The sequence below is a fragment of the Schistosoma haematobium genome, chromosome 4 (assembly GCF_000699445.3).
Source record: "Schistosoma haematobium chromosome 4, whole genome shotgun sequence".
In the NCBI taxonomy this organism is placed as follows: domain Eukaryota; kingdom Metazoa; phylum Platyhelminthes; class Trematoda; order Strigeidida; family Schistosomatidae; genus Schistosoma; species Schistosoma haematobium.
In genome coordinates this window covers 26,687,564-26,714,548 of record NC_067199.1, presented here as the reverse complement: position 1 = coordinate 26,714,548, position 26,985 = coordinate 26,687,564, and the positions used below count along the sequence as shown (strand labels likewise).

The following is a 26,985-nucleotide window of genomic DNA, read 5'->3' as shown; positions in this document are numbered from 1 at the left end:
GAGCTCTCTATTATCTCTATCATCCATAACCCATACCAATGACAATTTTAGTTGTATTCATGAAATAAAAAGGGTTATACGTGCATGAAGTAGCCTATTTATGGATAAATATATTATGAATAAAACTTAGATGTTTATAATAGAAAAAAATACAATATTTCGTACGAATTAATCTCAAGTCTTAAATCAAGTATATCTACCTATAAATAAGCTTGTTTTATATTATAGTCGTTCTGTTATTTTTACATTTTTTGGTACTAATATGAGTAACTTGTAATTTGTTATTGGTTACATTGATATACATATTTTGCACCCTAAAATCTTCTACTATTACTACAAAATCAACATTATGGTAATTAATCATAATTTGACAAGTAAGAACGTGACTAACAGGCGTAATTTATGTGGAAAAAAAAGAAAGAAACTATGACATTCTGTATACTGATCTATCTAAACTAGACATAGTGCTCTAATCTGTTGTTAATTAAAGAATTCCTCTCTTTTTTCTTACAATAAATTACATACAGTGCATATGCACTGGAATGTAGCAATCAGTTTTTAACACGATTAAACTATTATATATGTATATACATACATAGATATTAATCAAAGATTTCTTTTGAATCATTTTTTCTCAAAATAAAGACAAAACATGTTATATAAATTATTTGAATATACAAACATAATGGTATAAAACAATCAGTAGTCATTTTATAAGTTTATCTCAGTCAGCTACAATGTAGGACCAGGCACATATATGCATCGGTCCAAGTTGTCATACTTCATTAACACAACAAGATGAACACCGAATTCATAAAAGTAGTTAAGTCAATGGTGAGTAGTTGTAGAGTAGCTGAAGGCCAGCTGAACTGTTCTCTAAAATGTTCCGCCCATCGTTCTAAACGTTTGGACTGGGAGCAGATGAGAGTGTCGTCTTTTTCCGAAATAATCTCACTTACACTTGACTTATTAATTTCAGTTTCTTTTATTAGTCTGTAGAACTGTATTGTATACCCTATAGCCGCCGCCTTTTCCATCTCTTTTGCTTTCGTTACCCACCACTGCTCACGGTCATTTCTTAGACTTTTGGTTAACCTAGATCTGATTTGCTTATGCTCTTCATCGTGTTCAGAACCTGATGGGATGAGTTTGCGAGAATCCAACAGTGCAATAGACATTGAGGAAATCATTGGTTCTTTGTAACCCTGTGGTTTAAATCATTAATAGATGTCACTGCTGTTTTCACAGCTGTTTGTATATCTTTCCAAGCAACATCTGGGTCAGCCTCGTTTTCAGAACTACCTAAGTGTGACGTCAATTGTTCCTGGAACCTACTTTTGATTTTCTCGCTACTCAATTCAGTTCTAATAGATCATTTTGGTGTGGCTTTTTTGCGTCCAGTGAGGCGTAAGCAGATGCGTGTCCGTATTAGGGCATGGTCCGAAAGTTTAGAGTTGAAAGTCGATGTAAGAAGAATAATAGGAATTGAAGAGGGAGGTTGATTATGAATACAGTGGTCTTGAGTGTTGTTAGAGGTATAAGTTTATCTATTCACTATGATTAATTCTGAAAGAAAGAAAAACAAAACTACTACATCAGTTGAAGTACATTTCTTTTTTTCTGATTTTAAAAAATCAATTAGTCATTAAAAAGTTTGTATTATATTTAGTCTCCCGGAAGTTAACTTTTTAGTCAATATCAAAAATAGTTGTATTTTTCGATATAAGACAATTCATTTACTTATGTCTCCATTTTGATTTACTTGAGAAACAAATTTTAAAAAATCATTGTTACTATCATTATTATTAATTATAAACCTCCCAGCACTTCAACTACCATAATTTTGACATTTTTTAAATTAATATTTTTTGACTAAATCCCTATGAATGTGTCGATATGTATATATATATATATATATATATATATATATCCAATAGAAAAATGTATTTTGTATTATATAGGAAATGTACATAATGATTGACATGATAAAAGAATTAATTAACTGGGATAGATAATAAAAAAAATTTTTTAATGAGATTCATAAGTGAAAAAAGAAACTCTTTTATTATTATTATTTTAGCTTCCTAATATTTATGAATAGTGCATGTTCATTAAAAGAAATCAACTATTTAACTATAAGTATAAATCATTTAAGAATGAACGTAAGTTTGTATTGAACACAATTGACTAACTAAATTCTATATAACAGAAATTAGAGTTTATGTTTAATAATTTCACAAGATTCGAGTTTATTTTCTTTTCTAATTTACGTAATCCATCGAAGTTAACATCAGCCAAAATTTTGTTTTTATCACTGAGAATGGTTTCTATTTTATTTTTGTAATCGGAAATTAGAGTAGTACATTGATGAAGTTTATATCACTAGGTTAGACTTTCTGTTATTTCTTTTTGATTTTGCGCTTGATGTCTCATTATTCTAAACTTTAAAAGAAAACATACAGTTTCTCATTTAGTTTATATAAAGAAGGTAATCTCTCTATCCATTCATATGATACTACACTTTAGTAACACTATGATATCATTTACCTGCAATCTTACTAGAATAAGGAGATTATGACCTGTTCATCATTCATATAAAATTATAGCATTTATATAAATGTATAGATATATGACCTAACTGATAAACTCCTATTCACCGGAAAAATTTTCAAATCTATGATCTATCTCAGTATTCAAATCTGGAATTTATTCGAAAATTTTATTCAAAATTAGTGTTTATTATTGTGCTTGCTGAATTTCAATAGTATATTTCACAGACAGCCGAGAGATACGTTAAAAAACGCAAATAAATATATACTGAGTGATACAATTTTATTCAATTCAATGATAAAATCACTTACAATATCAAGTGTTGATGACCTAAATAATCAGTGACCTAAATGGAAAGTACTTTTTATCCACTACAAAAATGAATGTAATCATGGTGAAGAAATTTTTCAAGCATTATCTAGGTATATGTGTACATTTAATTGAATACCTAGATATATTTTTAGAATGGCTAATTTTATAAAGTTCGTGAGTCCCTATTGGCAGTTTATATAAAAATAGTTTCGGTTGGTAAAATTGGTATTTATAATGGGACAGCTGCCTAGTCTCATACAAAACTATGAATTTTGTTTTTTAACACAAAGTGTACAGACGAGAAGATAGTGATGCGATTTTCTTTCTGATCTGCTATTAAAGTAGCAAAGTTGGCCAAAACTTCATTTTCAATTGAGTTAGCAACATCTTTTAGACCGTCTCTTAGGGGGACAAGAATAATTTGAATGGTTCACTTGTATTGCAATGAAAAATTAATATAAATATGAAATTTAGATGGTCAAAGGATTTTCTTAATTAAGTTAGTTGGTTACTTAAGCTAATGTACCATCAGATTAATGATAGATATTGTTAATAAATCTTTTGACAATAAGGATGACTAATTTGTTAGTTGTTCTGTACATTCCTGATCAATTCCATTGACTATATATTTCGAATCGTAATATGTGAAGTCATCTTCATATGAATAAGTTTAGTGGGAGACATTTTGATTACAATTATAATATAACTTATCCTTGAACTTATTAGAAATTATCTAGTCAATAAATACCATTTAGTCCTTGAAGCATATGGGAGGAAATAGCTGTTTAAAGTTTATTTCCTCCTTCCCGAAAAGACATTTTAATCTAATTACAATTTGCGTGGTAATCTAAATGTGATCATATTTAACAAGAGACCTAAAAATACTGTCATCTACTTCGTATTGATTTCATACTTTAGTTAAAAACATAATTTTCTTATTCTTATATGTTTCACTAAATATCTTCTTATGAAAGTAATTTTTCATTGTCAACTACTTCCATTTATAATTTTGATTAATATGCATAAAATTCTTTTGGAAAATTGAAAGTAAGAAATTCATTGTTATATTATTGTCTAACTTGTTAACCTCAAATCTATAAGTGAATCGTCTATTAAAATATTCTTAAATGAATATATAGATGCATATACATATACACATACATTCATATTCTTGCTATTAGATTGACCATTATGTAGCTGACATCTGTATGAGAATAAAAAAAGTAAAACTACTGATGGTTTGTGTTCAAAATTTTGCAAGATAAAAACATCGCTACTTATATATATAAGTGAAGCATGTTAGTAGAGATTTGTCAAGTGAATTTGATACTGGGAACTATTATCTTATGATTCAGAGGTGCGAAGTGTTACTTATTGTAAGGCCTTAAAGTAGTTGGTCCGATATTGTGTTGAGTAGTGTTTGTTCATTACCGAAAAATATGAGATCATAACAAAACTGTTGTTTAGTCCCTATAGATCTCAATAGATTTTTGGTTGATACCATAATTTGGTGAAAATCACTATGAGATTACATAAAATCTCCTGTAAAACCGCTAGTTACTTGATAAGTTTAATATGTCTTTGTGTATAACCTGCTTGTGACCGAAATTTCCACTTTACGGTATGATTTATAGTTAACTGGCAAGAACGGCAAAATATACACAACTGCCGATCTACACTATTTCAGTCGCCTAGTCAAATTTGACGATCTGACAGCTTCGTGATTAAAAAATAACAATAATAAGATGTAAAGAAACTCAAAGTGCAGATTTTTTCAACTGTTTTCTTTAGAGCTCAAAATGGTGATGATCGAATAACTTATTTACAAATACCATAGTACGGCGGAGGGTGGGGGGAGTTAGCTCTCCCTCTCCAAATGCTCTCACATAGCCACGCGTATACAGCCACTGCCAGGGAAGACTTACTCACTGCCTTTACACAGCGAGGTGGTTGTTTACGAAACTGAGAGGACGAAAAGTCAATGTTCAGCACTTTAACCGGGCTGGTGCTTATCGAGGATCCACCTAGAGGAGTTGGAAAAACCTGATCTCAAACCATTGGTGTATATGAGCCCCAGGATTCTGAAGGAACAAATGGCCTATAAACCAATCGTTGGCAACCGCCTACCATGGGACTGCATCTCCTTACGTTGCTCCACTGCCATGTGGATCAGACCTTTAGGTCGAATGCTCGGGGTGTGGCCCACTTAGAAAACCACCTGCTTCATTCTGAGCACCCGGGTAGTATCACAGCTTACACACAAATTAAGTGACTTGTGTGACGCATATGTATTCGATGCCCCTTTGTACCAATATTTATGTGTTCAAGTAATAAAATAAATAAAATAACATCAATTGGTAGCATAAATCATGTATAAATTCAACTTGAATTAGTTATTGATAATGCTGTCCAAAACGAAAATGCAAGCTTCATAGTTAAACCATTTAAGTCGTAAAGATTAACGTTACCGGTGAATAGTTATTTAATCCAAGTTCATATTAGTACAAGCCATAAGATTAGGTTAACTCATGTCAAGTCGGCACAACATGATCCATAACAAAGGTTTAAAAATAACGAAATCATCAATAGTGGATAGTAAACATAAAGAATATGGCTCAGAATCGGTAAATAAAAAAGTACGAAGTGTCATAAAAGCTCAAGATTTCAAGAAAGCAAAAAAGGAATACATTTGCATGATGACTAACGACTTAGAGTCATATCACAGATTGATTTATTGTGATAAAATGAACGAAGACAATAAGCATTCTGAACTCAAACGATTATTATCACAAGCAAGAGGAAATCTAAAACGTTTCATCGGTATATACTGATAACTTTATGTCAGAATGGATATAATATTTTAAACATTTCATCGGACAAAAAATACTTTTCTCTTCATACACATCTAGACATATTTAATATTACTTCCTTTTTTATCTTTTCTAAATATATACATAATTTGGACAGATGAGACGAAATTAGTAACTGACAAGGCAAATCCACGAATTTAAACTGGTGAAAAACAAAACAAAAACAAATGTATTTATAAATAAACATGTTAGTGGACAGCTATCTAATATCAAATTTGTTTAATTTGCCAAAAAAAATAGAGTTTCATTTGAAATTCTGTTGAACAATAGTAAACTGTGTGAAAATATATAAAAAGAAACAGAATTCAAAAAAAACACAGGGTTCTTTAAGTCATCATTTGTAATTTACTTTTAATGAATGAATAGTTGTCAGTGTTGAATATTTTCATGTTTGTTTCTCAATTAAGTCTAATGAAATCAATAAAACAAAAACAACAACCGAGTAAGTGATTATTGTCGACATGTATAGTATATACAGTATAGTATAGTGTAGTATATATATATATATATATATATATAACAATAAAGTTATACCAAGAAACAGATTATTACTGATGAGAGGTAAATAAGAAAAAAACTACTACAGAATCACAGTTGTTTACATATTCCTTTAATTAAGCTATTTCAAATTTCAGCATGTCACTGTCAAAAATTTCACATTATTGTTTAAAATGAAAAGTGAATTCAATAGATTTACAATGATGTATTACTGACAATCATAATGTCATTCTAGAATAAACGACATGTTAGAAAGAAGCCTTATAATTGCTTATACTATACTAACAAAATTTATATTGTAATTAGATAAAATTGATATTTTAAAAGGATCATGAATAATTATGCGTATGAAAATACTTTCAGAATCACTAGTTGACAGTTTTGGTTACAAATTATTTTTCGCTTAGATTTTTTTTGTGAATGAAATAGTTTTATAAGATTCATTGATATTTGTTTTTAGCAACAGATTTAGAAAATTAAATTAATATAGAATAGATAGGATGTGGCCAGTATAAGAATCCAAGATACACATTCAATCCTATTTAGGATTTGTCAACTGGATTTACATGGATCTCAGAGTTGATGATAACTTCAAATCCAACCTAGTAACGTTTGTTCCAAACAATACCGTGTTATCCATTTTAGCTGCAGAGTTCAGATATCTATTGACTTGTGCTATGGGTACCCGTTTTAATTCAATCTGAGATGATTTAGATTATTCTGTTGTTGATATTTTGACTGAAGATTGATCTGCCTCGGTTGACATATAGGGATTCTGTGCCGAGTATCTCGATATATTCGACGAGCAAACATCAACTCTGAGATGCACGCACATCCATCTGACGAGTCCCAAATTGGATTAAACGCATCATGTACCCATTACCAGCTACATTTCACTTATTATATATTAACTTGTTTCATAATGTCCAGGTCAAATAAATTCGTACAGTATACCCATATGTCAACCAAGACTAATCGAATTTCAGTCAAAATATCAGCAACGGGATAATCCAAATCATTTCAGATTGAATTAACATATTTATTACATTTAAGTTGCCTATTTAGCGACATACGATGTTTGTGCATTGTTTAAAATTACAATTGTCAAAAAATATTCAAAGTAAATTTTCTCTGTGAGTTTCCGAGAGTGATTTCGATTATATCAATTTTATTGGACATGAGATCAACTAAAGTGTCTTACTCAAGCTTCTTCAACGGATCATGTTTGGACACGCCATGTAAAGCACCTTGTCTGACAATTTGTCAGCTTAGATATTATACGGTATTGTACCTCTACCTATAATCAGAATATATTTATCCTACAACCTCTGATTTTATTAGCTTTTGGGATTATTTTATTAAAAAAGATTCGGACAGCATCATTGTTGAATCCTACATATTCGATACTTCTTCAAAATAATTCGGTGTGAGATTTGTATAACTGAATATGTTTAATTTTCCTGGTCTACATTTAAGTATTTTTAAGACTGTGATAATGAGCCATTTTTTCCATAAACATATTTTCACCATACAATATCTGACGTCAGTAAGAATATATATATATATATATATATATATATATATTCGTTATGTTTTAAACCTAGTTTACTTTTTATGAGTTAAACCCACATTTCTGAATTTATTTGCGCCTTGGACTAGTAACATGTTTTTACTTAAAAAGGTGGACACGATCTATTCATGGTACATTTAAGTTCCTATGTGTTTTAACATAATAGTTTTTTGATTAAACCACCCAGAAATAATGAAAAAAAACACAGTGAAATATCAAAATCGTAGTCGTTATGCCATAAATTATTCATTTCATGTAGTATGTTGTGATTATCCAAATAGTTGTGTCCAGGTTACGTAATTTTAATGTATAGTTTGGATTAAATTAAACAGGATAATAAGGTTCATTCACAAAAGATTTTGTCTGGTTAATTCATCGACCCGATAATCCTTAACTAATCACTCGAACGGTAACTAATTTCATTTTCGGAATTAAACTATACTAGATGACATGAACTTAGAACAATTAATAAGTGTTCAAAAGTGTATAAGTTTCATCGATGATAAAAGATGTGGGCTTTGTAATCAGGTTAATATGCTAACGGCTAATTCATGAATATTCGCCTAAAACTACGTATTCTCTATTTTCTGGCTTTTAGGTGATTTTTCTAAGTTTTCATTAGAGGCGTTGACAGGTAGAGTTCAGTCATACACAGAGTGAAACAGTCATTACAGTTGCGATATATGTTGAAATAAGTTCAGTTAAAAGTGTGAGTCATTAATTTCAGAAGTAGTGAATTAAACACATCAAAATCTCCATGGTACCTGAAAATCTCAGTTTCGATATCATATGGGCTCATGGGTGTTGACCGGTTATCAGTCCTAAACTTTGACGAAACGGAAACCTAGTGCTTCTTGGGTTTTAAAGATTTTTCAACTAGTCGTAGACGAAAGCAAAGTTTGAATCTTCTTGTCGCTGACAATAATGACTGAATTTTGTTCAGTCTCTTTTGACATAAAGGTATCGTGAACGCATTGCCTTGATATTGACATTAAGTCACAAGTTTTTAGGTCTGATTGTGGCTAGTAGCTGAATCAGGGACGACCGTTCCATCCATTTTAGAATTCATTGACTTGATAAACCTTCATCCCAGTTTTGATGTCCACACTAAGACAACGTTTTTCGTGTTCGGATGAAAAGATTCTTAGTTCAGTTCCTAGTACATACAGCTGATGAGGACCAGATAGGGTGGAATACATGCCCTAGATTTCACTGCCAGCTTTATTTGGATGAATTATGCCTAATCTTATTGTTTTTTGAATATAAATAGTGGTTAGAAGATGATGTTATTGATTTGAACTAGATATGGTTTATTGTGTCGAATACATGGTTGACTGATCCTAACATTCATTTGGTTTGTTAGTTATATTTTTTATGAATAATTATGTATGACCTACAATATATATACAGTGTTGACAAAAACACATAGGACCCCAGTTTTTTATATGCCTAATCAAACACTGCTGAACACGCATACAAGTGTATAAAGAACTGAAGTGACCTGTTCTCATTTTAACCAGCTGTTAAACATTAAAATAATGATATTCACCTGACCATATATAATGTTTGTATAAGGGTTAACATGGGATGACAAATATATGTGCGTGTATCATAGTATGATTCATTTAATTGTATAATAGCTTAATAAGTAACAAAACATGAAATAAATTACTATTAACTGTATGCAATGCAACAAATTTTTCAATACTTCGGATTTGTTTCACTGAATAGTCATTAGGAAAAACTATTTTCACTGAAAACAAGTAATAATTCACCCGTGAGTACATGTACAACAAAAGTAGATAGACGCATGAATTCAAAGTAAAATACAACGGCAAGTTTATCAGGTCGACGGAAATATTCAAATGTAGATTGTTGATAATATGAAAACAACTGTGGAGTACAGACCGTGAGACATGCAAAAGGTATATACCTTAGATTCATTTTTACATGTTCTTGTAAATTAGTTTCAACTTGTGACATATCTATTCTTCAAGTAGTCAAAATACGATTTTTCTCGGGCAGGTAATCTTTATTTTTAAGATGTGTCCTGTTCAGGTGGTGACAATGTTAGCCTTCAGTTGTGAATTTTATTTAAAATGTCGTTAATACTAAAGGTGAATAACCATGTTTCTGTTTACTTGAGGTTTCGCTGTTCATCAGTCAGTTGCTTAGGCCGAGACTACTTTTATGAGAATAACATGTGTTCATTCCTAGTAAAAATAATAATTACTTTTATTGTTCGTATTAACTCGTCAACCAGGTACAGGTTGTTAAACTGACTATAGAATCATTGATGTTGCCCGACTACCCAATCTATAACAGGTGGAGCTGGTTTGAAACCTAGGATATAGTGACTGAAAGTCAAACTTCTTAACTACTGAACCGCTACTTTATTGGTTACATTATCTACAATTTGGGCAATTAGAATCATGTCGATTGTGATCATAATAACCTGAGTATTTCAGTTACCAATACACCTCTCCATGTTAAACACTATGATTCTGTAGTAAAAGCTACTGTATGTTACTTAAGTTGGACAGTGGCTTACAGTGGGATCCTAAACCCACACATCAGCCCTTTCAGACTCGTCATCTGGATACATTTGGATTTGCGTTGATTTTCACACAAGGACTTCGAACCCAGTACGTTTCTATCTAAATACCTTGTGAGTTATCCACTGAGATATTGCGTCCAGATAACTAACTTCCTGTCTAGATCATTAATCATTTTATTTATTTATTGAGTCTCATCAAAGAGATTTCCAGTTATGGATGAGTGTAAAATTTATTCCATTGATAAAGTCACCTAGTCTTTGTACGAATGATCTTTGAAACCAAATATCTATTAAAGAACAATTAAATGTTATTCACAAAGTGCATGTCTGTACAATCTAATTAATTAAAAACAATGAAAAATTATTTAACCAACTGGTTACTATCACTTTGTCATAATATGATCTATTCATTCATTTCTAAATGATTTTAGTGTTGTTTACAAAAATTTTTTTTATCTACAAACCATGTTTACTGTAAAGTAAACACAGGTGCATTATTCTTAGGAATGTTCAAATGAAGAGAAAATAAATTAAAAGATAAACTGATTTCAATGATTTGTTTATGTTTATTTAAACTAGATTAAAGAATTCTATTTATCCAATCTCTTTAAGAAGTAAAGATTAATTTAAATCATGGAATCTGTAGAATTGATCATTTTGTTGCTTAACTGCAACTAAGAAAAAAAAGGCGGACTACACTTATTTGTTACCTTGATATCGCGAATACTGAATCAGATATGTTAACATCTTTCATTAAAAAAAGTTAGGTTCATCAGCTAAGGCATATTAGAATTCCAAATAAGAAGAAAGATGTCAAAGCCAATTTAACTGAAGTTGTATACATATATCAACTCACAATCTCTCCATATACAGACCCACAGACGATAAAGGAAATATTTTACATAACAAAGTCTCTCACATTTAATTATTGAACAAAAAAAACTGTAAAAAAAACACAGTCTGAATCAACATTCTGTAAAATAAAAACAGAAAGAAAAACAGAGCTGTTTGATTTCACTTTTAATTTTTTTCAAAAAAAATTTCTTTTCAGACATGACTGTTTGATACAAAAATAATTCTCATCAATTTCACCTAAAATTCATTTGTCAGCAATAATGGATATTAAAGAAAAATTTGAGAATGAAATGTCTCATTAACATGCAAACACATCAATTCATATATATATATATATATATATATATATATATATATATATATATATATAGGTTGAAATAACTATCATCTCCCATAGATTATCCATCATAACCCCTATACCAACACCTCCATCTCATCTTACTATTACTAATACTAGTAGAACTTTCGAAACTAGACAAGTAAAGATAAAACAATGTGAGACAATCTAGTGAAGTGAAATATGACTATACTAGGCTTTAATTAATTTTAATTTTCATGATAACTTTCTTTTTTTCTTCTTTCATTACAAACAGAATAGTAAAAAAAGATGATGATGATAAATATAAATAATAATTTTCCATAAATTTAATCAAAACTAAACCCAAAAAGATGTACATTCAATCTGAAAAGATTATTTAGAATAATGGAGTTCTATTATTTTCCCTCAATTGTTACTTAAATAGTGAAGAGACTTGTTCATAACTGCATATTTATTGACCGTGATATATATATGATGTTACGGTAATGATTAGTTTAATTCTGTTAATTTCTCAAATCTAATTAGCTTATGGTGTTTAGAGACATTATTGGTCACTAAATGTTAAAGGCAATAATTCGGTAAATAAATTACTTTCAAACACGACAACAATTTTCAAAGTCATCCAGTAATTTATTTATTATTAAACAATTTAAGTGTTATTATATTTGTTTTGGATTGTAATATACACATATTGTTTTTTTATCCTGAGTTCCGAAGAATTTCTATATAGTTACAATCGGTATGATGATTTACAAGCAGAGATGGATAGTGGCAAACGGTGGAATCCAGGACGCCCATTTCGTCCTATTTGGGACTGGTCAGCTGGATATACCTCCATCTCATAGCCGATGTTCACTGTGGGACTCGAACCCATTACCGTTCGCTTCAAACGCCATCACGTTATCCACTTAACTACTGAGTTCTGTGAATTATAGTAATATTGAGGCAATACACACAGTATGCACATATGTCATTAAGAGACTGATCAATCGCATTCCTGAATATCAATGGGAAGATTGAAGTAAACAATACCAAGTAATTTTAGGTTTGATGATTTATTTGCTAGTTGACTACACTTTGCTAATTTCTGTCATGCTCTATACCCAAAGACGTATGATAACAAACAATTGAGTTATCACTTGATTTGTTTCACATAAATGCAGAACAAAACAGTGTTTTTCTACAACAGAATAGAACTGTTACGAAGAAAATTATCTGCATTGAAACTGTTATTCCACATTTTATATGAAACAATGAACTTTATTGTTAATTTTATAAGTATTTGTACGTATGAACTAATTCTTCCAGCAAATAAACTTTAACAAGATTTTTCGATAGCATATTAGAAAAGAGTGCATCATGCATGTAATGGAACATTCACCCATTGATAAAGTTTGATGATGAAAATAGAACATTATGAACTGACTAAAAATGTGGATCACTGAACTTCGAGTCATTAAGTTATTGGTATAGTTCTCAACCTCATGTAAGGTTGTGAACCCAAACCGAGAAAACTCACTAACAGTGATAAAAAAAACTGATCCGTGTTTCCGAGTTGGCTCATAATAAAATATAATCTCACACTGAAAAAAATCTATTTGCTTGTTAGTGTTGATAGATATATGCATGATTAGTGAAGTTCATCATATTACATGGACACCATGATACTTTCAAGTACATTTAAGTAAAGCTGACTTACATTATCAATGAATTCGGTTGAAAATCCATTGGAGTGTACTTATCTAGCATAAACTATACTCATTTAATGTATCATAGTTTCGGAGATCCCTTTAGGAGTCTATGATGTGAAATTTCGAGTTATTTTTAAACATAAATAATAAACAGTGAAAGTTTCCAATAAAGTGAATTACTATAACAAGCGTACTATTCTATTCAATAACTTATAATCAATCATATTTTATTTATTCAATTAAAAATTTATTTTCAACCATTCATCACAATGAATATTTTACCTAAATCGTTGAAAAAACAGCGCGTTTGATATTATGAAATGAAAACGCTCTTAAATATTCTTTACCTCGTAACTAAATGTACATGTTACTTATATAGGTAAAAACGTTTTACATCATTACTGATTTCTAATACTTTACAAAATGTATGTATTTATATAATTTTTCAGCACAGGGGTTGTGGATATTATTAAGTTCTTAATTGAGATCATGAACCGATTGATGTTAGACAACCATTGGAAACCTGAGAGCAGTGAACGGTCGTTTTGTCCTATTATAGGAATCTTCAGCAATGCGTATCCATGATCCCGCCCGCGGGATTCGAATCCATGGCCTTCAGTCTCGCGCGCGAACGCCTAACCTACTAGACCACTGAGCCGACATCCAATAGTGTTAATCTCTAACCTCAACTAATCCACGGAGTTGAGTGAGCATCTTCCATTTTACTGAGGAAGATACTTGTCTCTACCCAACACGGATTAGCTCCACTGGTCACGGCTTCTCACTAGAACTTCGGGAATTCCCTCACTAAGCTAGTCACTAGTGAGCACATGGTAAATATTAGTATAGGGGCTGTGGAGATTATTAGGCTTTTAATTGAGATAATGAACCGATTGATCCCACGAACGGGATTGCGGATTCGCACTGCTGAGAAGTCCCACGATAGGACGAAACGACAATTCAGTGCTTCCAGGTTTTTAATAGTGGTCTAACATCAATCAGTTCATGATCTCAATTAAAATATATAATTTTTATTCTTAACGTAACATTTAAATTGTCAACATTATATACCTCCTATTATAACACTTTGTAACTTGTCATTATTAAAAAGAATGTTTGACACATCACATAACAAACCAAAACCCAATCATTTATAGACAAAATAAAGAAAATTAGTTAATTGATCTACAAATTATACATAACTCTACATTTTAAGGAATAAGATAAACAGAAAATAGGCATTTTTGTTAGAAAAACAACAACATAAATTCACAATAGTTGAGACTATGAGTCAATTGAAGTTAGACCACCATAGAAAACCTGGATGTCCGTTTCATCCTATTATGGGACATATAGATTTATTTAAAATTTCTTACTAATTTCTATTACTTAGTAGAAAAGGAAACAAAAATGAACGTTTAAGTTATTTGCCTTTAGGGAGTTGTTAGTGAAACTATCTTTTTTTTTAAAAAAAATTTTGTTTGTAAGTGATTTGGTTTAAAACTGCTTTGATGGTTTTCACATACTTTACTATCATGTTACGTTACCAGTTTAGCTATATCTTTTCCTAATAATAATAATAATAATAATAGTGGTAATAATAACGATAGAAAGAGGATAATAGTATTCCTAATTACAATAATAAATTAAATAGTAATGAATTTATATCATGTTAAAAGAGTGAAAAATTGATTAGTTATTAATATTCAATAAAAATTAATTGACTAGGGAATAGACTAAGAACATGTTCAATTTATTGTTTATTTTATTAATGTATTATATTTTCTTATTAGAATAAATAAACAATTAATATTTTATTATATATATATATATATATATATATACATTTATAGTTTATGTCTATTTCATTGATTTAATTTCGATTTAATTTCTTATCACAATACTCTATATGTTCCAAGCGGATTTGATAATTATTCTTACTTATAAAAGTATTTCAAATATAGTTTATATTGTTATTCATTAATGTATCTTAAATTGATTGTAATCGATTTAAATTTGTCAAATGGGTTATTATGGTTATACTTGTTTCAACTAGGATTCAGTATTCAGCTAATACTTATTAATATTCAAATATAAAATGAAAATAAAAGTTTCTGTCTTCTTTTTGTAAAGTACTCATCATCGGTATACATTCAACTTTTTCTAAGTAGAATTTATTCAAGAATTGAAGATTACATAATTCTCGCATTTAAGCAAGAGATGGATTTTTTGTGAACACTGTGTGTAATTCAGTTTTCACATGAAGTTAATGATTCTCCACTAAGAGTCATCTACCTTGATTTTGATCATCAATTCAATACTAAACATCCAGTCTTGTAGGCTTGTAAATGCATTCAACAGATAATACAAGAAATATGGTATGTATTGGGGAAGTAATATGAACCCTTATTTACTTACGCCTGTTACCCCTCGCGGAGGAGCATAAGCCACCCACTAATAATCTCCACTTATTTAAAAAAATTAGGGATATATCTAGCGAAATTATCTTTTGTATATAGTGGAGCCATGGATTGAGCGTTCTTGAGCTTATTATCCGGGTACTAAGGAAAGCTAACAAACTGGTTGATGAAGCATTCAGTTTTCATCAACCAAGGTAGTTGAGTTATATTATACATATTGCCAACAACTGTGACATACGATTTGTCTGGGCTAGTAGTAGACTGGAGCCTGACTATTGGGAATCAAACAAAGGTCTGATCTCAATCCGCGGAGCCAGTGACCACTGATCTGAACCTTATTTGAAAATGAATATTATTTAGTTGGGTCTTGTTTGACGATTATCATAAATAGTTGAGAGTGTTGGACAATATGACACAAGATCCTTCATAGTTGTACACACTTTCCCAGTCTTTATCTTCAATTGATACCCAAGTTTTAATATAGATTTTGATTCTAAACGTTTATTTCTACAATTTTGGCACTATAATCAACGTTTGTCATATTTCAATATGACTAACCCAACTATTAATTCGACTCTTGGTATTCTCGCTATGTTGAAATGGTGTAGTAATTAATGGATTACTAAACAAATCCTTTAACATCATCAAACACATGATCTTCAGAACAACTGATCTATGAAGCATGGTTCCTGACAAAAATATCAGCGAAAATTTCCCAAAACTATTTAACATTTTAAATATCATAGTAATTTCTTTGCATTTTATAAGTTGGAGATTCAGATAAGGTAGCCTACCTGAAGTGTCACTCAAAAATTTCTAAAAAATATAGTGAAATATTAATTATTTGAATTCAGTAAAATTATCTTTTGTTTTACTTGGAATCTAAATAAAATATTCGACTTAAATATCAAGACAAACCTATAAATTTGATTAACTATATGATCGACAGTTTTGTCATTGAACAGTTAAGATAAGACGCTTAACAATTACATCAGCAGCATTTTTATGCTTTTTTTGCTACGTTTCTTATTAAACACTCTGTCAAATCAATTACACATACAATTATACTAAACATTACTAAGATTAATTATAATAGAAGGATAAAAATAGTTCCGTATATTTTATATCAACCAAATAAAACGATAATTTTTATTAATTTTGTGAATGATATCTTATGGTATTTGAAGAGGTTGACAACTTTTGTGATACATGGTACAGATTACTGGATATTTAACAAATATCATTCTAATTTTATTAGTTGAGATCATAGGCTAATTGATGCTAGACCACAATGGAAGGGCTGGAAGCACTGAACGGCCGTTTCGTCCTATTGTGGAACTTCTCAGCAGTGCGCGTCCACGATCCTACCTCGCGAGATCCGAATCCAAGTCCCATCGTTCCTTTTCTGATACTAATCAACATATGCTCACTAGTGACTGACTTCAAGAGGTATTTCCTGGAGTTCCAGTGAGAAGCAGTGACCAGTGGAGTCCAACTGGGCCTGTTATGAGATAGTAACTCACTGAACACAATGGTGTATGTGTCGCCCAATTTCGTGGATCAATTGAAGTTAGACATTAACACCATTGGACGCCGGCCAACTCAGTGGTTTAGTGGTTGTGAGCTCGCACGCGAGACTGATATGTCCTGTGCTCGAACCTCGCGAGGCGGGACCGTATATGCCCACTGCTGAGGAGTCCCACAATGGGACGAAACGGCTGTGAAGTGCTTCCAGGTTTCTCCATGGTGGTCTATCTTCAATTGACTCATGATCTCAACTATTAAAATAATATTCCAGTTATTTAGGCGATTATAGATGATAATCTATTTTTAATATTAGAACATTAATTTTTAATGGGAATTTATGTCAAGAAAGAACTGTTTTTTTGAAGAAATTTGAACACGCATATATATATATATATATATATATATTACGGGCTCAAGATTTCCGATAACATTGGTCACGACAATCTTCTAACAATAAAGTGTTCTATATCATAATTATTTCAGTTTTTTGGCAACTTCCTATTCATTAAGACTAATTTACAAGAAATAAATAAATAAAGGAAATGGCTTTCCCCTATTTGATATCATGTCCTTGTTACATCCTGAACAATTGATTGTACAATAATTTTAACATAAACAATGAAACCAAGTACTAGTTAAAGAAACTCCAAAAATTATTGTCCTGGTTGTTTTACAATAAGATGACCTTAAATTTCTTTTTTTTAGTGTTAATCATTATGAAATTATTTATCAGAAAAATGCAATGCCTTAATTTCTAAAAGCAAATTATTATTATTATTATTAAGTAATTAGGTTAGTCGATCTATATCATAGAAAAATAAAGTGCCTTTCAAACTCTTGTAATTTCTGTTGTTATAGAAAACAACCAATATATAATAAAAAAATTTTACTGAGGCTTTTTTTGTATTAACCTTAACTGAAGAATTAATCTCAGCTTATGTGTTGATAACTTGTTTAGATTATTATAACCATTGTTAAAATGTAGATGATATGGGTGTATTATTTAGTTAAAGAAAGGAAATGTTTAGAATTTAAGTGTTTTTAGAAAATATATAAGCAAAATTACAGTTTAAAATTATTAAAATGTAATGCATAAGTTTAGTTTTTTTGTTTGAATGCAAGCTGTTGTTTAACAAAGATCTAAATATTGTGTCATCTTTGATGATTATCAAAAGTTTAATATTAACAAGTTATATCGAACCAATGAGCAGTGTAGATCTTTATTTTCACGATGTAAGCTTAGCATCAAATGAATGTAGATGACCAATAGCATTTTTTTGAAAGAAGTCAGTTATTCAGCGATAGAGTTTCAGATTTGAAAAAACTATCCTACTGATTAAGAGTTTTAACTCAGTGTAGTGAATGTAAAACATTGAAGCCTTTAGTCAAAACAAACATAAGTTGATGATAAACATATCAGCTAATACGGGGAAAACAGTAACGTTATAAGATATTTGATGCCATTCGTTATTTGAATTCATTGTTATTTGCTAACCATTCTTTACCACTCAGTTTACATAGCATGATCATTAACTTGATATCCCGTTTTTATGAATTTGTTGATAGAGATTTAACATTAAACTGAAAATCTAGTCAATTGTGGGATATCTAAGAATGAACAAAAATCTTATTTTAACATTTATATCTAATTTAATAACGGGTTCGGTAATCGATTTCAAAGTGTGGCAAATTCAACAAGTTCATCTTGAACAAATGAAATATATCTAATCCTTAATGAAGAGTTTGCAATGGAAGAGTAGTAGTTTAGATGAAACAAACTTGTGCATTTATGTGAAGCTTCAAAAGTGAGATATCTAAATATCACAAGAAAATATCAAATTAATTGCACAAAAATTTTAAACTACAAATTAATAAAAGTTAAATGTAATTGTTGACTCACCGAATTGTTATGAAAGTGTTTATTGACTAATTTCAAAATAACTTTCGTATTAATTTTCTACGGAGTGCATAGTATGATATAAATCCACAAGATGATCTTATTATAGATCAACAGATTAGTGTCCTTTAAAAATGTAACAGTAAATTTATCAAGTTTATTATCTCACTAACATCCTAAAATATATAAATTATTAACACGAAGTGTGAACTAGGCAAATGAAACTATCCAGTGAATGATCAAAGTATGGTAACAATTTGATTGGCTTAAAGTACGAGAAGTTATGATTGGTTGAGAAATCAACAAATCATTTTTGAAAATGATGTGTTCTAATTGTTTGATTAGTTTAATCAAGAAAATATTCAGGTTAGTTTATTTGTTTTAGTTAACGCACGAGAAAAATTCGTTCAAAAAAAAGATCGAATAAAGGAAAATATGGGGATTATGAAAACAATGCTGGAAGTTATAAATAAAAATAATATAATTATAATATCTCAATTAGTAGGAAAATTAGTTTCTTTGACGTTTCGTGACCTAGTGTAAGCCACTTCTTCAGAAAACGAATAACCAAATTAAAATTAACCTAAGTTTAAATCGTATCATATTACAAATATATTACTTTTATTCATATTAATTTACCCAATGCTCAGTTTAATGATACCTATAAAATACTAAAAGTTGTTTTAAATTTAACCAGAGTGAACTTAAACTTTTCTTACACTTCATTTACATCCTTGAAAAACATTTTTAAATTGGTTACTGGCTTGTAGAGAAAGATATTTAACTAACATGAGGGTTCGCATTATTTCAATACCGTTCTCACGACTCCAAATTGCGCCATAAATTTTTGATTTCATCCTATGTTTCAACCGATAATAATGACAAAAAGTGAAGGAATTAAAGTTATAACAACTCAAACAATTCTTTCACTGTAATTCTATGATCTAGAAGAATGTAGAAGACAGTGTGCTACATTGATTGTATTCATCATTTTTGTTAATATTAAGAATTCGACATTAAAATATATTTAATCTATAGACATTGAAAAACATAAATAAATGTTAAACTGTATAAATGAGTCATCACACAGAATAAATAACTTTTGTCTTTTCACTATCCTCATTTGGTCATTTAAACATTTAATCCACCGAATGACAAATAGAAAGTATTTTGTGGGAAATCTTTAGAAACGTTTGAAGTGGAGACTAATAATTTTATTAGTATAATGGATTTGTAGCAATTATAGATGTTTTACGGTTTTAAATTTCGAACTATTGTTAGATAGACCCTCGATGGAATTACTGAACTAATGGTTAATAGTTCTTAAAAACTATTTTTAATAGATACTAAAAAATAAAAACGGATCACGTATCACCAGACATCTAGAAAGCCCTCATTATGAAAATTCTATAAGTTTCTTCTCTTCAGGAACCATCTATAGAATCTAACCACAGTTGCTTTTATAATTCAGAAGCATCAATATATTAACTATGTGACATTATTCTGGATATGTATGTTGCAACATATAAAAGAGACAGGAAAGTATTTTTTCATATACATTTGTATCTCAGTAGGTTTGGTTTGGCTGAAATTAGTAGAAATCCATATAGTTCATTGATTAATAAAGGAGTTGAGTTGCCCGTCAATGAATTACTCTCAAACAAAACTATTCGATTTTACTCACCAACATATTAACAACGATAATGTTTTAATCAAAAGTTTAAGTGTATGGAATATTGATTTTAGTTTTTTTCCAATGGTCACAGTTGATTCCTTTAAGATGACTGTTGATAATGTGTCAAGAAACGAAAATCATCACATTTAAAAAAAGATACTTCTCAACACTATTACATTTATTGCGTAATTAGATGAATAATTCACTCTAATTAGGTGTATTGTCTAGTAACAACATTGATAAACTAATTACTAAAAACATTGCTGTTAGAGTTCATAAAATTAGTTTTAATAGACTGCTCAGACAAAATTTGTATAAAACACATACAATGTTCTCAGAGACATTTTCAATAGTTAAAATTATCAAATGAAAAGGCATTTATACGTCAAAAAGTTTGTAATCTGATAGTAGTTTCAACTGTAACTCTGCTTATTTCGTAAAACGTTTACTTCAAATGTTATTTAAAGAGAATAACACTTTATGGTTTATTACGTTATGAAATGATAGTACATCTACTTCAGTATGCTTTTAACATCTTGCATTGTTCCATTCTTTAAATAGATGAATACTGCAAATAAGTTTCATTTGGGGATTTCAATAGCTTTGATTATTTTTCAGTCAACTATGTATTGCAATAACAGTCACATGCCATCCAAGAAGTCTTGATTTACCAAAAATAAATATTACGGTTATAAAAGAGACTGGGTGTAAGACGAAATGTTAATATTTTGATTAGATTGAAATAAAACGTTTCATAATTTCTTTCTTTCTGACGATAAGATTTCTATCAGTATGACTGATTGCTTTTTTCTCAGTATATTCTTACACTATATTGTCTACATATAGATGCGTATATGTGTATTCTGGCTAGTGTTTTTTATCAAGGTTGTTTTCTACGGGATGGGGTTACTGACCCAATGCCCAACCCTCCTCCTTCACTCGGACTTGAAATCGGCAGTAACCCTAGAAGAGCTACAGGCACAGTTGCGTATGTGTGGATGTCTAGGTGTAATCGGTTGTATTTGAAGACAAAACGCTTATACATATTGATTTTTTCTATATAACTAGTTTCTTTGACATGATTTCTTCCCGCTGTCTTTTATCATTTCTTACTTACAACTGTTTATTATTTCTCATCATTAAAACTAACAGTTTAACGGTATTTCCCATAAAAGTGAGAATAGTAACACGTCGATTACGTACAAGAAATGAAAACGAAACACCTGTAAATGTATTTAAAATGTAGTCGATGTTATTCTGATACATCATTAGTCTTTATTTGTTGTAAGTGTTGCTATCAGCATCACTTCTATTTAAAATAGTGAGTAGTTAAATTATAAACTATTCCTAGTAGTGTTATATACAAATACCAGACTAATAGTGATAGTAGTAATAATAATAATGGTATTTTAAACGTTATTTATATACTTCTTTGCGATAATGAAATTTGTGTCAGTTTATGTCAAAAATTCAGACTTTTATCGAAGGATTATTTATGTAGCTGATTGCGTCAAAACCGTATATATATAAAATTGTGCTTGTAGACGTGCACTCTTTCAAGTGTTTTACTCTAAGGTCTATATGCGAAAACAAATGCCGACACCTTTATTTACTATACAGTAACATGAAAGACGGACAGACAAGTATATAAAAGTTAGTTAAACACGTTTTTTCCTATTTCGCATGAGGAAATTAAAAAGAAATTTCACATTATGTATAATCTCATTATATATATTTAATATCCTATTACACTATAGGAATATCTAGGAATTATGTTTTTTAAAAAGATTAATTTGGGATAAAAAACTGACATGGAGATGTCAGGAATTAAAGTCTGTGAATTGTAAAAAGGAAACGAAAATCATTTTTTTTTAAAAACAGTAATATCTTTTGATGTAATAATATATGAGTTTATGTAATGAGAACAAGATAACTAGATATTAATTACTGCTGTTAATAACAACTTTGAACTTAGAAATTATATAATGAACTAATATTGCACATAAAAATATATAACAGGGGGATTATACTCAAAGTTTAATATGAATAGAACTCATATAATATAGAAATTTTGTATATTTCCATAAGATACTAAACTTATACACCTTTTTCTTTGTATATTTAAGACACATTCTATAAACAGAGTTATATACGCTTTACATGATTCATTCTTACAGAATTTTTAACTGGTTCATTTTATCGAAATATAAAATTTCTTGAGATCTTACTCCCCGGAAGGAATTATTATGCCTATAACAAAGATTCGAATGCCATTAAATTCTTATAGACATTCATATGTGCGTATTTAAAAGTTATTTAAAATGTATTCATTTTCCTAGATCTCAGAAGCAGAATATTATGAATGAATGATGAACAGTAGTATAAATGTGAAAAGAGATTTGATTTTTCTGAGTAACTCAGTGATAAAGAAGTCATCCATTCTTATTTACAAGGTAAAACTAGTACGTTCGAAAATTTTGTGCTCACATCTGTTTCTGTAACATAGTATTAAAGTAAAGTAAGATGACGATCTCGGAATTCGAAGATAATTGATTTAATCATATTTAACGATAAGGAACTTTTAATGCTTTGCAACAATTCATGTAAGCACGTAAAACTTCCTCGACTGCTAGAAAGCATTTGACAGTGTGGATAGAAGAAACCTTCTATGACACTACAGTGTACCTGAGATCATAAATATCACATGGAATTCATACAATGGACTACACTGCAAAGTGGTGCATGGAGGACAGCTGATAGATGCATTCCAAGTGAGGAATTGAGTCAGACAAGACTGCTTACTCTCCCGCTTTCTCTTTCTTCTTGTGGTCGACTGGATTATGAGAACCTTGACATCGGAGGGGAAGCATGGAATACAATTGATAGGTTTGATAATACTAGACGATTTGAACTACTACACCCATCAACAAAAATCTACAAGTATTTATAAACAATTGTCTATGCAAGATACTCAATGTCCGTTGACCAGATACCACCAGCAACAAATTACTGTGGAAGAGAACAAACCAACTTTCACATGAAGAGGAAATTAGGAGACGTCGGAAGTGGATAGAGAATACATTATGGAAATCACCAAACTGCATCTCGAGAAATGCACTAACCTAGAATCTTGAAGGGAAACAGGAGAGGAAGGCCGAAGAACAAATTATATCGGAGGCTCGAAGGAGACATGAAAATGATGAATAACAACTGGAAAGAACTGGGAAGGATAGTCCAGGACAGAGTCGTATGAAGAATGCTAGTGAGCGACCTATGCTCCTTCACGAGGAGTAACAGCCGTAAGTAAGTGAGTTTCGACATTGTACTTCGTAGAAGATTGGGAAAGAACGCTGACGTAGAATAGGATAGATTTTACGGGACCCACTAAACTACATCACAAAACAAGCCCTAACTTGGATCCTTCAAAGAAAAGAGAAAGTAGAGACCAAATAAGAAATAGCACTGAGAACTGGAGGCAGTTATCAAAAGCATAAAAAAATACTTGGCAACAGTTGAAAACAATAGTAGGAGATATAGTCGGTTAAAGATCTTTGTTCGGTAGCCTATGTTCTAAGTGGGGCAATATGGTTGAGTAAGTGCTTATTGACAAATGCAGAAAATAGACAAATTACTTATAAGTGAAGTAATATTCATAACATTGCTGGTAAACTTTGTAAATTATTGATTTCAGCTACGTTTAGTTAGAGCATTAGCTATTTCGTTGACAATAATACATTCATTCTCAGAAATCTTTTCAAGTCATTTGTGACTATGAATAAAAATGCAATAATACATGTAATGGCTTAATATTTGCTTAGGAATATTATTGTAAGTGTAATATACATTTGATGAGTGAAAACTATGATATTATGAAATTATTGGGATAATGCATATTAATAATTGATTGGAATAGAAAAGATCAATGTGCTGATGCCTAACGAAATTTGTCTTTCGGTCTATACGTATGTCAACAGAATTTCTATCAACAAAAGTGAAATTCATGAGTTGATCTAACGTACATCACCACTGAAAATCTGGAAGCAATATATGGCCGTTTCATTCTAGTATAGGACTCCTCAGCAGCGCGCATCCACAATCCCGCATGCTGGACATAAACCCATGATTAAAGGTAGATACTAACACCGTCGGATGCCAACTCAGTGGTCTGGAGGTTAAGCGTTCGCGTTTGAGGCTGAATGTCCCGGGTTAGAGTTCTGAGTGAAGGATTGTGGATGCGCACTGCTGAGATGTCCTATACTAGGATGAAACAGCTATCCAGTGCTTCCAGGTTCTCAGCGGTAATCTAGCTTAAATCGGCTCATGAATTCAACCGTTAAGATTGCAATAATCTCGACTAATTAATGTTCTGAAAAGTGAAATTTATCTTTTTGTATACATTGTATTTGTTTAGTGTATAGTAATTCCATTCAATTAGATACTTTTAAATAATAATAAAACTATTCATGATACGACATGCGCAAAAATGAAGTAAAAAAAGATTGTGTAAATCTTTCATTTTTCAATGAATTGACAAAAGAATAGTAAATTTTATGAGAAAATTATGTGGAATTTTGTGTTTGCATCAAATTAAACGATATTGTCTCTTATATATATGTAACTCAAACAATTCATTCATTAATAGCGTCTGGTGCATCATTAAAATACACAATTTAAGCTTTAAAAAATAGTCAACATACGATGAATAGATGTATGTATGTATGTAAGTAATTCATATTCATATAGGTATATATGATAATGATTTCTTCTCCATAATGTGTCTGCAGGAGGTTAGAATATCTCATAAATAATGATTGTTTTTTTATTAAATATAATTGTGAATTAACTTATAAACAAGTTTTGTCCGTATGTATATGTTACCTTTTTTTTAATTCAAACTCTCAGCAGTTTTTTTTGTGATTAAATATTAAGTGTAAAAACTACAGTGAATTTTATCACTGATGAAAACTAGAAAAATGACTCATTACTATCTCATGATCTTATTGTAGGGATTTACTAGTTTCCCTTGATATATCATGTTAAAACTAGGATAGAAATACATTCAAACATGTTTTCTACTTATCATTGCATTCGTTATCTATATTTACTTACATGTCGATGCTTTTATAGAATCAACAGACTGTAGCTATCAATGGACGAATGTTTCGTCATACTTTGGACTCATTAGCTGGACGCACCAGGATATTGAGATTCGAACTAACAATCTTACGCGGGAGCCTTTGGAGGTTTATCCAGCTAACGAGTATCATATAGGATGAGACGAGCGTCTTGGATACCAATTCTAGTTACATCCCATCTATTCTCTAAAGACATGTGGTATAATAGCTATATAAATTTAATTCTCACAGAACGTACACACATATCAACTATGATTGATGAAAATTCGGTTCAGATATCGGCAGTAAGATAGTCTGGATCAATACAAATTGAGTTATTCATTTTTTTTACAAGAAAATATTACATTGAGAAGGCAGAATATGAAAGCAGATGAATGGCGAAATTTGGATTAGATTTCTTAAAATACAAAAATCGTATTTTATAGAATAAAAGTTAATTTTCTGAAGATAAGTACTAGTGTGTCATTTATTCAACCAACAAACTGCAGAAATAATGATCAGTAAATAGAAGGCTTGATAATATCTAAAGTAATTAAAAATTAAACTTGTTTTATTGTAAGCTAGTTATTGAGTGGAATTTGCTTCCTATTTATCAGCTGATTTAAACTTTAATCATAAAGATATATCACATGAACTTTAGACAACCAGGTTCTTTTTGTATTTATATACATCCTATTACAACAGTACTTGTTTGAAGCTAATATACTTTCTTCCTTGAATTGTTAGTGAAATACTTTGAGATCACTTTTGAATATATATACTCTTTTCCCAGTTCATTTTTTAAACTCATTATCCCATTTAATATCCCATGAAAGTACTCCCATACTAAATAATGATTGTAAGTTTGATTTGAGAATATAATTTGTAAGAAATTTTCATTTTCTACAGTATTTAATTGACAGGAAACATTATTAATGTGAATGAATTACCCTTCCATTCAAATGTTAAGTAAAACTTAAAAATCCATTAATTTGAAACTGCGTGATATTTAAGGTTGGCTAAAGTTTTATGTACTGAATAATGAAATGTATTGATATATCATTTACCATCTTATATAATGTTATTCAATCGAATCCTGAAGATATCCCATGGATAAGAAAACTGGTTAC

The 26,985-nt window shown here is 30.3% G+C and overlaps 2 protein-coding genes across 2 annotated transcripts in view; both read right to left on the bottom strand.

The window, feature by feature from the left end:
* SLITRK1 (SLIT and NTRK-like protein 1) overlaps positions 1-19,267 on the bottom strand; it is a 78,487-nt gene extending 59,220 nt beyond the window's left edge. The window contains exon 1 of the mRNA XM_012941302.3: positions 19,070-19,267. The gene's annotated coding sequence lies outside the window, so the exon portion shown is untranslated. The remainder of the gene's footprint in view (positions 1-19,069) is intronic.
* On the bottom strand, positions 11,283-22,010 carry MS3_00007765 (uncharacterized protein; the record flags this gene model as incomplete). Its single annotated transcript, XM_012941303.1, has 3 exons — positions 11,283-11,330; positions 16,201-16,363; positions 21,859-22,010. 3 exons carry the CDS (start codon positions 22,008-22,010, stop codon positions 11,283-11,285), a joined length of 363 nt encoding a protein of 120 aa, XP_012796757.1.
* Between the last annotated feature and the right edge of the window lie 4,975 nt (positions 22,011-26,985).